We start from the raw sequence: 19,162 nt of genomic DNA, 5'->3' as shown, positions 1-19,162 counted from the left end.
TTTCTACAGACAATATACAGATATTGATTTCTCAACACGACATTCAACAACACCACATTTTTAAGCTATAACAAAAAACATCCAAATTACCAGTTGGTTTGCCGGTAGCTGTCAGATCTGAAGTAGTTTACCAATTGCAACGTATTGTTTAGGCATTGAATAGTGCTGTTCATGTAGCAACTGTTGCCTAGGTTTTTGAGTCCTGTTAACGCTTGAACCTACACAAGCAAGATTGTTAGTTATAGATGACACACATAAGCAAATCATCATGGTTCCAGCACCGTGCGATCGAACCGCACGGGTCGATGCCTAATCGGGAGGCTCTCTGACATCTGATATGTTACAGACACCAAATCATGACACATCTCAATAAATGGTGATAATCTCGTCTGATTAAGCCTTTAGGATATTACATAAACTTGCGTTTCATAACGCTCCAACGTTTCAAGTCGTTTTTCACCAACAATTCTTACAAATAATATAATATTTTCGTAAATAGTTGGACTAATTGCTAGCAAAATAAAACACAACGATATTTCAAAAACACATATCAAAGACATATCACACTGACAGAATCGCATTACAACTCTATCTTAAACTTTGTCACAACTTAAGGAGCGTTGTGCCAGATTTATATATCGATATGTATTGCAACCCTATAACTATGGCTAGTATGCGGATAGTTTAATGATTAACAACTTGTTTGCAGGTACATTCCACATTTTGATGTATATGCAGATATATTTTGCAAGAAAGGGGATTCATATCAAAAGATATTACATATTGTTATATTCATCTTTTCCGCTGCAATAATGAGACGGAAATAAAACATATGATAGAAAAATGTTTGATGTCGCCCTTTAACATGAAGAAATTATTTATGAAGTACTATTTTGGATGTATTGGTATGTCGGGATTGTAGATGTCAATCTGTGAGTAATTTAATTAAATAGTTAATGTCTTTTTCGTGTTGTGTAGCACGTTATAATACCATTTAAACAATGATATTATTTCAATCTGTGTGAATTAATAAACGAAATTGTGGTACTTATTAAATATGCCCTAATATTTGTGGATAGTGCTTGATTTTTTATTTTTATTTAGAAATAGTACTATTACCTCCATTGTTAATTTGTATTTCTTATGTTGACATTAAGAGAAGTCTATGAAGAAAGTCTGGCAAAATTATATTACTCAGAAAAATCAAGCCAAATCTTAAATAAGTGGCTTATAAAGTTTACTATTTGATCGGTTTTTATTAGTCCTATAGAATTATATATCACTGCACCCAAGTCTACAAATGTATGAAATGTGCAAAGTTCAACTGTTTTAAGTGATTTTATTCAGGTTTGACTTACGTAGAAATTTTCAAGTTTACATGCAAAAGAGCGTTGGCCGTTATGCATTTACGATAAAAATACGACAGACGACCCTTGCTTTGTTCTATTTTAAGATAGTATTTTTATGAATTTTGTGCAAACACACTTTTCAAAATAATTTATTTTTGAAAAAAATAATCGCCGAAATTGCCACAACATCCCTTAAAAAATGACCAATGAAAGTTCGTTGTAGACATGATTTCAGTTTAAGTGTCATCAGATTCAAGCTAGGCTGAAGACCATTCCTAGTCATCGGAGCAGTATGAAACCAAAGTTTTGTACGTACATCATGTTTTATGGGTGTCTTTTTCTTCAAGAAAGCAGACGCGTGTGGATCATCGTCTTTTGAATGTGAACTCTTCATTACTGAAATAGAGACAACAAATAAGTCAGAATTGTGTTGTTTTTTCTTTCGTTTGAAGTATCAAAATAATAAAATTTGAAATTATAAACAATAAATCCTGCCTTATCCGAGCGGCATCGGTTTCGGATTTCAGCTAATGACGTAAAGTATGAAAATTAAAAAGGAATTGATATCCCCTGCCAATTATGGTTTGTTAATGCCTTTTCTAAATTATTTCGTAATTTCTGAGTTACATCTTTGCATAATAATAACATATACAAATAACGGAGGGCAATAAATCTACATTAAAAAGTGTTCGGTTGCTGTTTGTATGCATAGCAATTATCCTCGCTGATATCAATAAAACCAATACATTCATGTTGAAATCTTGCATAGTATTTAGGATATAGCAAAGCAGACTAAAAGCATGTATGAAGCTATCACATCAAACGACAATATAAGCCTGATTTTCTTTTTTTACAGATCAAAATGCGGATGAATTAATAAAGCAATAACTGTAAAATAACAACGTGCAGCAGGGTTATTGTTTTGTGCCTTTCAATTTTCCTCATAAAAATATATACACATATGAAATTTCATGCTGAAATTTTATATTTACTTGGATTTAGCACTGACAATTCTCTTACTGAAGAATGGAAGAACGGATAGACAACGCCAAAACTATATCTTTCCACCTTTAGCGGGGATATAACATGTTTTTTGTATTGTTTACAATTGTATATGTGTATTTATTATATTTGGTGCATGTCAAAAATGTATATATATATATATATATATATATATATATATATATTTCATACAAAATATTTATCAATAAAACATGTTTTGTTTTATAATTGCATCCTATTCATATAAGATGTCAACCATATACGCAGTAATAGTATTTTGTGTAGCTATGTTTTAATAAGGTATGACATCATGTAATCAAACTTTCTGTCGAGTAGAATGTAATATATATTTTAACTGTTTCTAGTGAGAAACATTAAAAACTTTTATCTAAATGTACTTTATTGGTATGTTTACAACGTCTTAATACTTATACAGTGAATATTTGCTTAATACTTAATTTAATCATGTACCGTTTTGTTTATTTATATAGTCACACATATAACATGTATCATATAAAACAGTCATAACTGCGTTCAGATGACCAAATCACACTTTCCTGACCGCTTTTATCAGTAGTACACATGCTTATACCCGTAACTGACAACTTCTATACTTGAGGCAGAAGTAGGGTATAATGGTCAAAGAAAGAATTTTAGTCAATTATCCAACACAATTATAAAGGTGTAGAAATGTATTTTATTTCCATTTACTTACAGAACGAGAAATGTATTATGCCGAATAGGGTTTTTATTTCCTAATTGGATTAAAGTAAACCAGAATAGAAATAATGAATACATAAGATGTGTCGATCTATATTTAAATTGCATTAATGATTATTAAATAATCATTTGAATACCAATTGTAAACAGTTTAACACCAGTTACAACTGTTTAAAAACAAAAGGTATTTTTATGTTTTACGTATGGCATGTTTTGCAAAATGTCCACTTTTATATTTACCAGACATAATTTCATAGCATTCAAAAAGTCTCTTTTCATGGTTTACCCCGGGTTCATTGAAACACAATTAAATGGATTGCATTTTAACATCTGTATGTAAATTGTCGCCGGCGGCTTTTTGTAAAAAGTGGACAAAACCTACTAACTTGAGAGTTATCTTGTAATACTGATGTTCCTTTTAAACAATAACATACCATCTGGAAGTTCTTCTAAACCATCGTCCATATCACTCTCGCCAGGTTCAGCCAGGTATTTTTGTAGTTTCGTTTTCAGCTCTTTCATCGTGGTTAGACTCTGGTTCCGCTTTGCACGGACTTCTTGGCTCTCCAAGCACTATGTGCATGTCATTGGTAATTAAACATTGTGATACTTGTTCATGAAAATAGTTTTTTCATTTCGGAATATAGATAATTTGGTAGGATATAATGTTTCTTAGTCATGGGAATGGATAAACTTGATAATAAAAATGGGGTAACTTGTTCGGCAACATTTACATGTAAATAATATTTGTAGCAATAGAGCTAAGCACATATTTGACCTTTGCCATTTAGATTAGGCTTTGAACTTATTTCACATGGTTAACACTTGTAAAAGTTATGTTAAATTTGCATAATGAATAAACAAATATAATTCAAACAAGCTCAACGGACTATCGCATGCATGCACAGGCAAATCAACCATTATTTACACTAGTGAGTGTTATATAATGCTTGCAGTAAGGGGGGCTTGACACAAAAGGGAAAGTAGGTCATGGAGTTACTTGGCTTTAGAAATGTGGTTACTTTACCATGAGCATGGAGGGTCTTGGAAATAGAGAGGATGGACATTATGTTATAAAAACATTCACCTATAAAATGTTACTTTGAAACGGAAATGGAGCTTTTGTGAAGAAATATAAGGTGACACCCATCATTCTTCAGGATAAACTAAGTATTTTAATTATTTACATTGCAACAAATCGTTCAGACCATGTCGTCAGTTTATCATTTGCATACATGAATACAATATGTATACTCTCGCCAATTTTGCGATCTTAAATTGTCAGCATCATAGACTCATATTTTTTATGTTGTCAACATTAACATTATGATTGTTAAATGCATTCATTTCAAAACCATATTTTATAGTTAAAAGCAATCAATATCAGATTGCTTCATATAAGTGTATTCATAATTACAATGTATAGTCTAATAATAAAATCCAATCCGAGTTGTTATGTTCACATGACGTACACAGCATAAACATGTACTTTTTATCAAGTATTTGTGCTACGAATATAAGCCTTTATCATATCACCTCATTGATATCTGCCTGATATAACGTTGCCTGATATATATTTTTATATCATGGTCAACAGGAAGTTCTTATATCAGTCAATGTTTGGTGTTACGTGGGATTTGCAATAAAGTAAACAATGTCTATGAACACGAATCAGCTTCAACAAAACAAACGATTTGATACCAAAAACGTACATAATTTATTCTTGTTTAAAGTCATAAATCCCCCCAAAAACACCTTTATTTTTTAAAATCACCACAGCCCGCACTACAGTTAAATGACGTCATCAATGGGACAATAAATCTTAAATATCGATATAGTCATTGTACTCGCAAAAGTTGCACAGACTGTAACTGTATGCTAATCCTCAACCATTTAAACAAACGATTTAACACGCTTATGTAAATATTGACACCATAATCAAAATGTCAATTTCAATACACATCTCCAAAATGGCGTCTCCAAACTATTCGGTGAAGTGTGTTCTTCGATTAAATTTGTCGCTGCAGTCTATTCCTGATCTCCAATTCAAAACGTGTATAATTAAAGCGGGTGTACTCTTCCCATTCGTAGTGCAATTAACTTTGTTTCTCTATACGATGTTTATAATAAGCGATTATTCGTGTCGTCTTTTCGAACGCCGTTGCTTCATGTCAACGTGTAAAAGCAAAATTAGCGGGGATCCGTACATTGTAATTATAAAAATGTATTGTTTTGCAGATTTTTTGAGAAAAATGTGTTATGATAAACAGAAAAACAGGTAACTAATAAAATCCTCGCCTCGCCGTTATATTATTCTAAGCCTCGCCTGATATATTACAAAATCACGGGGCAGTTACCCGTTATTCTCTCTATATATATACCACTGAAATCGTCAACCATGATGGAATCGTGAAAAGAATCGAAAGCTAGGTTGTATTGGCGGCTAACATTCGCTTAAAAAACAGAACGTTATGTCAAAACGGTATAATGGTTCAAATAGATCAGAATGTGAGGCATACAGATTGACAATTAAGCACATAAACAAACAGATGTCATGGGTGACAAACGGAATCATAATAAAGATTTTAGGCCTGTAATGTAACATTTTGATTTTCTGTATTTTCTAAGCATATTTCTTATTACTATGCTATTCTGCATGCAAAATCAAATTTTAAGACAAATCTACCTACTTATTAATGATACTCAGACATTTTTAGTTTGTAACCCTAAATAGTTTTGGCCCATATTTTCATAACCATTTAATAACAAAATTCACTCTTATGAGCATAATTTAATGTATTAATTTACAAAACTGTGACATTCGGAATAGACTAAAATAGTATAATAACAAAAAAGTGTTGATAAACATAGTTTTCCTCCCGAGGAAATCCGACACGGACATTTCGAGGCAAAAGCACATGATTTTCCTTAACATTACAGAGGAATTGCGTGTTTGGATATGAATATTAGAGCAAGTACGTTGTTTTCATTTTTACCAAAGTAAATATACTCGGAGACCGTTTGGGGTAACGGACATATTCGAAAAAGGCGATGTTACACGAAATTACTACAGGTCTAAAACTTTGAACCTAGATTTGCTATATTGATATTATATGAATCAATAAAGGGATTAATAATATGGTTTTAAATGTTGATCAATTGTTACTTATATCGCACATTGTTACCGATTTGGGTGATTGGAAGACACAATGAATATTAGCAGACGGCCGTGACATACTCAGCAAAAAAAGAGTAATGCCTTACATAACTTGGCTGTATGTCATGTGTCAAAATTGAAATGATATTAATTTATCATGGATTTTGTCATTTAAACTGGTAACTATGTGTACCTTTTCATAATAACAAGTATATTAAGTGGTTGTCAATATTCATGCATGTGTACTGTTTATCTTGATTAAAAAAATCAAAAGGACAGTTGAACATGGCAAAGTGAACACAATGTATCACCTCTGCGATGAAGAAGTCGAGGTTTTTCAAGGTGGTGATACAAGAACTCGTTGCCCCTTCCATGTCCACAATCTCCATCACCTTGGCATAGGCCTCGCATAGATCAGAACATTCTAAGGATGTAGTTACATGTGTTAACATTAAAATAATATTTATTACGCCACCTATATGAAAATCACACCTGGCGACGCATGATTGGTATTGATAAATACATAGGCACTGGTGATGTTCCTATGTGATTGATATGTACAGACCTGAGTTTTAAAGACATGAAATTTAATATATTAATTATACATGTGTTATTAAAAGTTTAATTATTCTAAGGTTTATATTCATAAAACAAATAAATACAGTATGCAGAGCATTCATCATTGACAGCATTTTAGAAGAGGCATAACCATGTGATTTTGCAAAACATGTAAGATATAGTGTAATTACACAAGAATACACAAGACTAAGTTTCCAATAATAAGTTTCCATTTTATAAGGTAATAACACTTGATCATCAACTAATTCATGGGGTTTTAAACATAAGATATACCTTTTTGAAGACTTTTCAAGTACTTCATTTTTTCTCTCGTGCGATTTATAATGGCTGTGAGCTCCTTACACCTACAAAGAAAGCATTATAAATTACAAGTATAATTATTTCAATAAACATAAAGTAAGATTGAAGTTTTATGGATGTTTTTATCGCATGCCATATCATGTTTCCCATTTAATATAACCATTACGAATATTACATGTGTAATATACTTTTTAATCGTTTTCATTGGCTTAGTTTTAGTTCGATTTACCAATCGCATTTTGCTATTTTGCTGAAATGACGTTTGCAACGTCAAATGACGTCACGAAATGTAAACAACATTCGGGATTTATCATTATGTTTGCGTAAATATTTATTTAATTTGTTCATTTAAAAGCATGTGATCAAAAAGATCTGACACTCGTTGGCATTTCATACCATGTTTTATTTAACAATAGCCAAAGGCTCGCTTACTAACATAATTCCTGAACTCGTATAATAAAATATGGTATGATACAAAATTCCTGAACTCGTTTAATAAAATATGGTATGATATGACAACTCGTGCCAGAATCATATATATACTGCCTGCATAACATTACTATGAACTGTAGGTATAACAAAACACGTGATTTACTACAAAACATCACAAACTCCCGATCTGCTTTGTCTGCTTTGTTTAATGAAACATAACCGACGATTGTGTGATTATTAGGGATGACGAAGGTATCTTGCACGTCTTCTTTTCATGGTGATGATAGTGTTTAAGTTGTAATGTAGTTGCTCAAGTTATCTAGAAGTTCGCTCTACAGACATAAAATATTTAATGCGGACTGATCAAACGATACAACCAATAAACCTCTGTAAAACTTCGAGAACTCACGGAAAAGGCCAGTTTTAACACAGCGAGGTTTACAGATTACTATTATCCGCCGCCGCCGGTGAAACAATGGACAACGCATCCACGACAGCTAAACAAACCAAGTGTTTGAGTCCCTGTCAGCAAATAGAACGTTACATTCATATATAAAAAAGTATCTATTATTATGCCTTTTTATCAACTACAGCAGAAAATGTTTATCAATCTATAACAACAGCTGTCCGAAGACAGACTATTGTTCTGCTTTTATAATCAAATGCATAAAAATCCATAAGTTGATTTAGCGCTTAATTTTTAGATAAAAACTAGCGCCTTGCTTAATAACCCTTTCTGCTCCTCTTGATTGCCTGGATATCAAACACTTCTGTGACAATGTATTTGATTTTTGATTTCAAATATGTAATCGACAGTAAGAGGACTTTGCTTAAAACAATAATGTATAGAAAAGATATGATTTGGAAATCAATCGAAAATGACCCGACTTTGTACCCTGTCCGTTTTAAGCAGCATCCAGTTCTTTTTTTAATCCCTCATCTTTCATTTATATTAATTATGGAATTCAAAGCATAATATTCTTTCAAGCCTCCTCACTTGATACGCTTCTATGTGACGAAAATACAAAGTTTCAGTGTTATACCGCGAACTGAACTCATTTGGACTGACCCAAATGTAAACACACATAGTTAACAATATCTCCATCATAATTGATTGGAAATGACTTTTGGAACGGTCGACTAAACGCAACCAGCCTAAATGCAAATCCATTCTAAGTAACAGTGTAACATTTCTTTATCCTAAGTTTTTTATATGCGTGTCAATGCTAATTGACTTGGGAGTATTTGCACCATAAAATTATCGGACATTTTTTAAATCGTAAACGAACATTGTTCTTGACTTCAGAGGTATAAATTAAAATGGGAATTTGAAGTATGAAGTATCTGTTTTTAAGAGTTATTGACATTGGTCAGTGTGCGTACACGATGATTCTGATGATATTTGTAAAGTTTCAATTTATGGTAGTAACAAAGATATGTACTTTTTACACACAATTTTTAACCTTAATTCCATTTTGCACACATGAGATAACCTGACTTGTTTCAAAGAACAAGGGGGCTAAATGAAGCTTAAAGATTGGTCATATTTATAGATCTATGATACTGTATATAACGACCTTGAACACACATTTTAAGTTTTCCTTCAATATCTGTAGTGAATATAAAGATGTAGAGCTGCTGCAATCTAAACATTAGCAGAACAAAAGAAGGAATAAATTGGCCTCTGATTCACGATAAAAATGGGCCGAATAGAACAATCTAATGTCACAATACCCATAAAAAGATTGTTCACTACCTTGAAAAGTCCACAAGGTTACATTGCATTTCAAAGACGCGACTTGTTTGTTTAACACGATAATTCGTCGTGATATGGTGATCATTTGTGTCGATTTATAGGTCAATCATGTACAAGACCGTTATAAGCAGGATAAAAACATCTCCTTTCTCTATATATTAACCAGAAGACACACGCAAAACATTTTTGGCCACTGCTACTTTGACCGTTAAGCAGGCATAATGTTTGTTACATGCAATTCAATATCGTGATATGACGTTAAATCGAAATCCCATCATGCTCTGTAAAGTTATCGGCCGGACACGAATATGCACTATATTTATATAGATAATATGCACTAACATGAAATGTCAACTGTGTAATGTGACTTTATAGGTAACGTTATAGTTGAATGTGACATGGTTTCTTGGCTTGACGATCGTTTCTGCAAATATATTTCAAACTATAGGTCGGACATGAACGTGTTCATTCATGATATGGTTTGCGGATTATATAAGTATCCACTGAAACATTGGAGTTAACATGATGTTTAAATGCGATATGTTGGTTTGATATGATCATGTATGCAGATATTTATGAAATGCTTTTATATGCAATATCATGGACAGCCAATATAATGTTGTAATATATCCATAAGAGGAATATGCACAAACTTTTGATGTCCACATTGACCTTGACATTTGAGCGAAGTAAGTAGTTTTTACACGCCACGCGCCGTAATAATAAAATGATGAATTGTCTAATACATTTTGAAAGGCAATCATCTTCGACAGAGTGATGAGTTGGCATGTACTTCCACTTAGTTACATTAAGGAATACATATTAGTATCAAATGTGACCTTGACCTTTAGGCGTACAATATGTTTGCAAAGAGCTACACGTTTTCTTTAGATGATGATTATTTTCGCCCAATATGTCGGAAATACAATAATGTGCAAGAAAAGGTTGGGCAGGAAACTATCATCGAACTTTACAAAATCTATGCCAGAATTTATTGATCCTTCAAAATGAAAAAGGAAGAAGCAACAATTATCTCCAAAATTGAGAAAATGGCAGATTTCCAAATGAGAAAATCAACACATATACAGTTTCTTGAAAACTGTATTGATGAAAACGTTGTGCCATATGGACTTATGCTAAAACTTCAAGTTCAGGTTGGTGAGAACGGCAGACTGCAAGAATCAGTTGATAGAATCCTGTACAAAACTTCGATGGAGATTGCAAGGTTAGTGCGTGATGAACATTACGTCCAATTACAAGAATCCAAGGGCTCCATGAAACATCTTGAATTATTGTTAAAAGAGAAAATTAAAGACGAGGGTGAGATTAACATTATCAATGCTAGCATTTTTAAAAAGACAGATAATAAAAAAACCAAATAATTGACAAACAAAACAAAAAATTGAAAAAACTTATTGATGCGAGAAACAAAAAGACTGAAGCACATAAAAATGATTTAGATCTACAAAAAGAAAGAAGTACAAAACACTCTCCACCTTTAAAATGTGCAAAACAAAAAATACAAATGAATAAAGTACATCAAACACAGAATACAAAAACCAGTACTTCAAAACACGTAAACAAACCTGAAACTGCCGATGCCAAAATAAATTTGCAAAGTGATCAACAAAAAAACTTGAATGCCCAAGGCCGCCAAGAGATAAGCTATGCCGAGGCCGTGAAGATGGGCAAAAAAGTAAACCAGACAAACACCTTGAATCAACAACCACCAATTTTAAACCAGGCCATCAACCAGCTGATCAAACCCTTACAAGCACTAAAAGGAACAGACGGTTTATACGTATCACCAATAGACACCAATGGCGCAAACAAATGAAAATTAAAAAAGAAGTGGAAAGAGGTAAGAACACAGTTTTAAATCTTTCCAACAAAGTTATCAACAATACAGAATACAGACTATTGGGGAAAGGTTTGAAGTTCTGCCCCACACCTAAAACTATGGATACAGTTCAGCTTAAACAAGATGTGTTTGAATTTACTAGAAAATTAAGACTACATGAATATTTCGGAAGCTGTGAAGACACCACTATAGAAGATGAACAAATATCCGAAGACCAAGACAGCAAATACCAAACAAAAGGAAACTCCACATTTATTCCACCTGCTGGGCGAGATACAGTATTAGACTTTTACATAGAAGCCATAACACATGAAATTTTAACTTCCAAGCGCAAGTGGAACATTAAATCAAATCTTTCACAAGAAGAACAAGTTGCTTTGAAATCTTTAAGCCAAGATGACAATATTGTGATTAAAAAATCTGACAAAGGATCCAAAATTGTAATAATGAACAGAGAAGATTACATTGCTGAGGCCCAACGACAACTCAACAACAGCACATACTACGAGGTACTTAGTGAGAATCCACATGAACAGTTTCGAAAAGATATAGAAAATGTCGTAAAAACTATAGATTGCCAAGAAATTGATGTTAAAAATCTTTACCCATCAAAAGAGAGCCGTACATCGCTCTTTTATTTATTACCTAAAGTTCATAAAGTGCATGATACTAAACTACCATTAGGCTTTCCAGGTAGACCAATTATATCAGGCTGTAATAGTTTAACTGAAAATATTTCATTCCATATTGACAAAATTTTAAAGCCTTACATGGAATGTTTACCATCTTATGTTAAAGACACTTCTGATTTTATTAAGAAATTACATAGTTTGCAAGACTTAACAACCGATTCGTACTTAGTTACATCAGATGTATCTTCACTTTACAGTAATATCCCTCATGATGATGATATAAAAGCATGTAACTATTTTTTACAAAAAAATAATAAATCTGAATCTTTTATTACTTCAGTATCAGAACTTATAAAACTAGTTTTAACCAAAAATCATTTTCAATTTAATGATGTTGATTATTTGCAAGTCTTAGGCATTGCCATGGGTACAAAAATGGCACCAATTTATGCATCATTATTTATGGGTCAATTTGAAGAAAATTTCTTTAAAAAATTGCCAGTTTAAGCCTGTTATATGGCTAAGATTTCTTGATGACATTTTCATGATTTGGAACCATTCCGAAAAAGAGCTTATAAATTTCCTCAGAGAAATTTATAGTTTTCATCAAACAATTAAATTTACATACAATTTTTCTAAGGAAAGAGCTGTTGTTTTTTTAGATGTTACTATTTCTAAGGATGAAAATGGTTGCATTCAAACATCAGTTCATGAAAAGAATACTAATTGTCATCAATATATTAAATATTCTTCATGCCATCCTATGTCTTTTAAAGATAATATTCCATTTTCACAGGCTAAACGTTATAGAAGGATCACTTCTAATAATGATACCTATACAAAAGAACTGACTCATCTCAATTATATTTTTCTTGCACGTAATTACCCAAAAGAGGTAATAGACAAAGCGCTAAAAAAAGCGTCAATGCTATCTATGGAAGATGCATTAAAAGTTAGTGTTAAAAAGTCAGCTAATATGAAAATTATCCCATTTGTATGTACTTACAACCCTTCACTGCCCAACATTGGGGAAAATTCTTAACAATTACTGGAATCTGCTTAAGTTATCTCTTAATGAGAGTGTGAAACAAGTATATAGTCATAAGCCATTAGTGGCGTTTAAAAGACCCAGAAACTTACAGGATATCTTAGTTCATACAAATCTTAATAATAATAATAAAAATAGAAAAATCCATTCAGTTATCAAGTGCAACAGAAAACGATGCACACATTGTAATTATATTACAGAAACAAATGGTTTTACCAGCTCTACATTGGGTAAACAATTTACTATTAAGAATAATTTAAATTGTGCATCATCAAGTGTTATTTACTTGATAACGTGTAAAAAATGTCTAAAACAATATGTTGGTCAAACTAATCAAAAATGTAGTCAACGAATGAATAGCCATAAATTTGACATTAAACATTTTCCCGACTGTTTAACTAATGTCTCAGAACATTTTAATTCGGCTGGACATAGCATTGATGATTTTTCTTTTGTTCCTATTGAACAAATACAAAATAACTGGAAACGCCTATTAAAAGAATGTTCTTGGATGCATTACCTAGGTACTATAGCTCCCCTAGGTATGAATTCTAAAGTTCTCTTCTAATTTTCTAGTTTTAAGGTAGTTTTTACTGGTTCATTTAACATTTTCGCATTCAAACTGCATTTTTCCAGTAATTTTGTATCATAACTGATCCTACTTTAATAATCTAGTTAATTAGATAACATATACATATATGAACTGTATGATTTTTAAAATGATGTATATTATTTTGGTTATTATATGTTAATTTTAACGCCAAATAGTATGTAACACTTTGACGTTGTTGCAATTGACGTCATGTGATTGTGACGTCATTTCCTTTATTTAATAACAAAATGTTTACTCCTGATGAAGGTCTAAATTGACCGAAACGTTGAGTGAATAGATTTTTTAAAAACAAAGAAGTTGTTTCTCTGTTTTATATAATTATTTATATGCCAGAATTATGCACATTCTTCGAGTATCAACTTTGCCCTTGAAATGTAGACATCGATATGATTGTGTGCGGGAAACAGCGAGTTTTTATGATTATGTTGAATTGTTTCGAAATTCCATCATGCTCGACAAATATATGAGTTTGAACAAAAATGTAAACCACCCTTACCCTAGCCTAAACACATACTGACTAGGGTACTATTATATGATTCTCCACCATTATAATGGCGGGTGGCGGAGCATATAAAATTCATTGATACCCTTAATCGAAATGGTGAATTATACAGTTAAACAGTATAAACATGCATTCTAACCGAATATTTATATAGACGTTGTACATTTTAATACACCATTTTATTGGACAAATAACAAAAACATTAGTGTGAACAAGTATATTATAAAGCATTTAATTTACTTTGTTTATGTTGCTACTAAAGTGGTTAGATTGTACGCTTCTGTAAAGATGAACAGTTATTGACTGACAAACTATTGACTGCTGATATAAATGTGTGCTAATTTTCCTCCTTAAAAGTGTTTCTTACACGTTACAAGCTCGTGATGTTGATTTAGAGAAGAGTCTGAAAATACGCTAATAGGAGTATTAAGACGGTTACACAAAAATATAAGTGTACGCACACATGGGCAAGGGAATATTTCTTTGTTTATAGTGTTGTTAATAATATATATTGGCGTTTGTTATGATTTTAACTGCAAAAGGGTTGATTGTCCAACACGTAGGGTAAGAGGGAGCTGAATTATAAATGTGATATTCCATTACCTGTGTACGCTTTTGGTACGCATGTTCTCCTGTTGAATCACTTCGTCCGTATGTGCAAATAGTTTGGTGATGTTAGATGATGCGTCTAATTCTATAAGACATTTATCAGCTTTATATGACACATCAGTAAATAAACACTTGCCACGTAATGTATAATAGGCGTAGCGTATTCTATAATTAAGGATGATATTAGAATGAAGTTCATGACGAAAGCAACTTAAGTAAATTTGAGGTTCGATATAAGTGAAGTGACAATCTGTATTGATCAAATACATTGGCTTGAAGGAAAAGAAATGCAGGATTTGTATATTTAACTTGGCATTTTAATTGCAGATGTTTTATATCATTATAACAAATGGTTTACTGTTTCATTCAAACCTGTGCATATATATTACCTGTCAGTACATTCAACATTTACTCTATTATTCAAAATATAAAAAAATCAGCCCTTTATCACTTTTGAAAGACAAATCAGCCGATGGTAAAATATACATTTCAAATATTAAACATATAAGCTCATATTTGCTTTAATATACTTATATGTTTATTTGAAATATCTAACACTGTTGCCATGAAATCGTCGTCCTTACAAGTTAGTTGTTGTTATACTATCCTTTATAAACTCTAATGACGTTGTTTCCGATACGCTTTCTTATGCTACACAAGAGAAAGCTACAAAGCTATAATTCAGCGCCAACTAACCATAGTAATCAACTACCCTAGAACATACTTATACCAGTCTTATAACAATACGCATGGAAACTGTTATTAAGAGATCAATAACATCCGTCTAATTATGTTAATTTTAAGCCTTCAGCAGTTTTAAATAAATCGAACAAAACACACACATATTAAATAAAATGATCGTTTTCGAGTATAGTATGCTTTTAATCTTCAATGATCGGAGAAAAAAGTATGCCATTCACAAAAAATAATGTCCTATGAAATAATTGTGTATTGAGGATTGCTTTATAGCAGAATATACACAAAAGAGATTGTGATTGCAATTTGTCAACATGCGATTATCGCAATGTTCCACAATTCGTTCATTAAATGCAATTTAATTTTGTTAGTTACGCCCTCAATTTTCTATCATGTTAAAGTCTTTATTTTCGACATTCGAGCGACTGACGCCTAACAATTCCTCTCCAAAGTTAAACATTATGAGCAGTATGCTCATTCGACCGGAATCATATGGAATGAATTCTACACCAGAATTGTAAACTTTGTTCACAAATTAAGCTTTATTAAGTCACGTAATGCATCGTGTCAGAAGTTTTTTAGTCGTAAAAATTTGAAACGACAAAAAGACGTATCGTACCCTCATTAGGTTTCAGACTGTCATCTGACGTGAGCTTTGTCTCTTGCTTATTAATTATATTGGCCGCATCTGCATCATTGTTCACATTTACTTCTGTTATGCGTGAAACCTCATATATGCCATCCTTGTCATCTTCATCGGTTGATTCCACTTGCATAGCATTCTTGTCACCAGTTTTATTAACAAAAATATCAATGTCCACTTTGTCAATTTCATCGGCAGCATCCACAAACATGTCATCACTTTCCTCTGCATTGGGTGCATCTAAATAAATATCATCATTTATGTCCGCTTTGTTTACTGCATTCACACCAATGTTTGTATTGTTTTTTTTCTCGATCGCATCAACAACCATTTCTCCGATACCATCTATATTCATTGCATCCAAAGTAACGCCGGGCATGTCAGCTGTCTTTGCTGTATCCACATAAATGCCTCGCTTGTCCTCTTTCAATGCAGCACTCACGTGAATTTCATGCTTGTCAACATCCACTCCAAAAATGCCATTTTTATCTTTTTGGACTGCATACACCCCATGTTTTTCATCTTTTTTGTCTGAATACTTAGCAATGTCCTGTTCTTCCAATTTCTTTTCAGCATGCAAACCTATCTGCTGTTTTTCCACTTTCTTTTCTGCATCGTTATCAATCTCACGTTTTGCCAATTTCTTTTCTACATTCATACTAATTTCCTGCTTTTGCTCTTCCTTGTTGTCTGCATCCACACCAAACTTATTTCTTCCCAATGTTATTTCTGCATTCACATCAATTTTATGTTTTTCTTCTGTCTCGTCTTCGAAAACACCATTCCTTTGTTTTTCATTATTATTGTATACATGCACATCATTGTCTTGATTTTCAACTTTCTTGTCTGCATCCGCATCAATGTCATTATTTTTTTCGATTGTGTGTGCATCTACAATAAGCTCATAATTTTCATCTTAATTGCCTGCATCCACACCAAACTCTTGTTTTCCCTCTTTCTTGTCCCCAACCGCACCGATTTCATATTTTTCATCTTCCTTGTCAGCCAACATATCAATGTTATGTTTTACGTCTTTCAAGTCTGTACCCTCACCAATTTCCGTTGTTTCAGCTTTCATGTCTACATTCACATAAACGAATTCATGTTCATATTTGTTGTCGCTATATACAAGCACTTCAAGCGTGTCATCTTTCTCGTCTGAAATCGCATTTATCTCCGTTTTTTTCTCTTTCTTTTCGAAAGATTCCCCAATCACCTCTTTTTCATTTTTCATATATGCATTAGCTTCTTTTTCTCCTTTACTATCTACATTCTTATTAATATATTGTTTGCCATCTGTATTTGCTCCATTTACAAAACTATTGTTTCGATCTTTTGCTGCTGCATTATCACAAATCTTGTTTTGCTCCCCATTCTTCTCTGCATCTGAACATATATAATGGATTTCCTCTTTCTTGTCTGCATCCACACCAATCTTAAGTTTTTCATCTTTATTGTGTACATGCACATCTATGCAATGTTTTTCCTCTGTAGTGTCTGCATGAACACCAATATCCTGTGTGCCATCATACTTATCTGCATCTACACAAAACTCTTTTTCATCCCCTTTCTCGTCTTTAATAAAATGTATTTCAAATGTTTTATCTTTTTTGTCTGCAGCCGAATCATTGGCATGTTTGATCTCTTTAATATTTATATCCATTCCCATAATAAGTGTTCCATCTTTCTTGTCTGCCTTATTCTCAATGCAATAATGCTCATCTTTCTTGTGTGCATCAACACTACTGTCATATTTTCTCTCTTGTGTGTCTTCATAATCACGTATCCCCTGTTTTTTCACTTCAATTTCTACATCAACACCAGTCGCCTGTTTCTTGTATGCATTCATATCAATATAATGTTCTTCTCTTTTGTCTTCTTTTACCATAATTTCGTCCTTGTATTCTAAATCCCTATCAATAATTTGGTGTGTTTTTGCTTTCTTGATTGCTCCCACATCGGTCTTCTGGTTTACAACTTTTCCTTCTACATCGATACAAATATTTAGTTTTAAATCTTTCTTGGCTTCAACTACTTCAATATAATGTTTTCTGTCATTATTGTCTGTATTTACACCAATTTCTTTAATGCCTTCATTCACAGCAATCTCATGTATCTCATATGTCTCCTCTGTATCAATAATAATCTCCGTGTTTTCCTCCTTTTTTTCTGCATCCGACCCAATCTCATGTTCCTCTTTTTTTTTCTCTTCAAGTACATCAATTTCATGTGTTTTATATTTCTTCTCATCCTTTATATCTTTTTTAGTTTTATCTTCTACATTTGATGCATTTAGGAGAATGTCTGCATTTGAACCAACCTCGCGGTATTCCTCTCCTTCGTCTTCATTTACACCAAACTCATGTTTTTCATCCGTATTACTTCTAGCCACATCAACGTTATGTTCTTCACATTCCATATCCGTGTCAATATTAATTTCCTGTTTTTCATCTTGGTTGTCTTTATCTAAACCATTCTCCAGATGTTCATCTTTTGTTCTTGCATCCGCTTCATATTGTTCTTCGTTCATATCCGCAATAATATCTATCAAATCTGTTTTAATCATCTCAGTATTATTTATGTTTTCTTCTTTCACGTGTGCTTTAAACCCTATCTCATGTGTGACATCTTTCTTGTCTCCACACAAAATCATGAAATAATGTATATCTTTTTTGTCTGCAACTAGACCAATCGCTGTTGTTTCATCTTTCTCCTTTTTATACACACGTTTGTCATCACAATTATCTAAGTCCACAAACATCTGATGTGTTTCCTCTTTATGTACTGTATTGAAAACAGTGTCTTCTTCTTCATCTTCAGTGTCTGAATCAAAACCAATCTCTTTTTCATTCTCTTTCTTGTCAGCAATAGTATCAATGTCAAGTGTTTCATCTTTCTTGTCTTCCTGTCCAGCCATCTCATGTTCGTCATCTTTTGAGACCACTTCAACATAAATAGCATGCTTATCTTCTGTTTTGACTGCATTCACATCAATTTCCCCTATTTGTTCTAAATTGTCTGCATCCATACTAATTTCCAGTTTTTCATCTTTCTTGTTAACATCTACGCTTATTTTCAGTTTTTCATCGTTCCTGTCTGCATGCACACCAATCGCCTTATGTTCTTCTTTGTTTTCTGCATTCACATAAATGTTCAGTTTTTCCTCTTTCTTCACTGCATATGAACAAATCTCCTGAATTTCCTCTTTATTGTTTTCATCTTTCTTGTTTTTATTCACATGCATATCATGTTTATCTTCTGTC

General features: G+C 32.5%; 1 protein-coding gene across 1 annotated transcript in view; it reads right to left on the bottom strand.

Annotated features, from left to right (window-relative positions):
* LOC127855064 (ubiquitin carboxyl-terminal hydrolase 8-like) overlaps positions 1 to 19,162 on the bottom strand; it is a 72,715-nt gene that overhangs the window by 14,201 nt on the left and 39,352 nt on the right. Inside the window, exons 5-9 of the mRNA XM_052390399.1 lie at positions 7,081 to 7,151; positions 6,540 to 6,652; positions 3,506 to 3,644; positions 1,666 to 1,745; positions 91 to 218 (exon numbers count right to left, since the gene is read on the bottom strand). Of these exons, the coding sequence (XP_052246359.1) occupies positions 91 to 218; positions 1,666 to 1,745; positions 3,506 to 3,644; positions 6,540 to 6,652; positions 7,081 to 7,151 (531 nt within the window). The remainder of the gene's footprint in view (positions 1 to 90; positions 219 to 1,665; positions 1,746 to 3,505; positions 3,645 to 6,539; positions 6,653 to 7,080; positions 7,152 to 19,162) is intronic.

The sequence above is a fragment of the Dreissena polymorpha genome, chromosome 13, assembly GCF_020536995.1.
Source record: "Dreissena polymorpha isolate Duluth1 chromosome 13, UMN_Dpol_1.0, whole genome shotgun sequence".
Classification (NCBI taxonomy): domain Eukaryota; kingdom Metazoa; phylum Mollusca; class Bivalvia; order Myida; family Dreissenidae; genus Dreissena; species Dreissena polymorpha.
The sequence above is the reverse complement of the archived record's forward strand: the minus strand, read 5'-3'. Positions and strand labels throughout refer to the sequence as shown.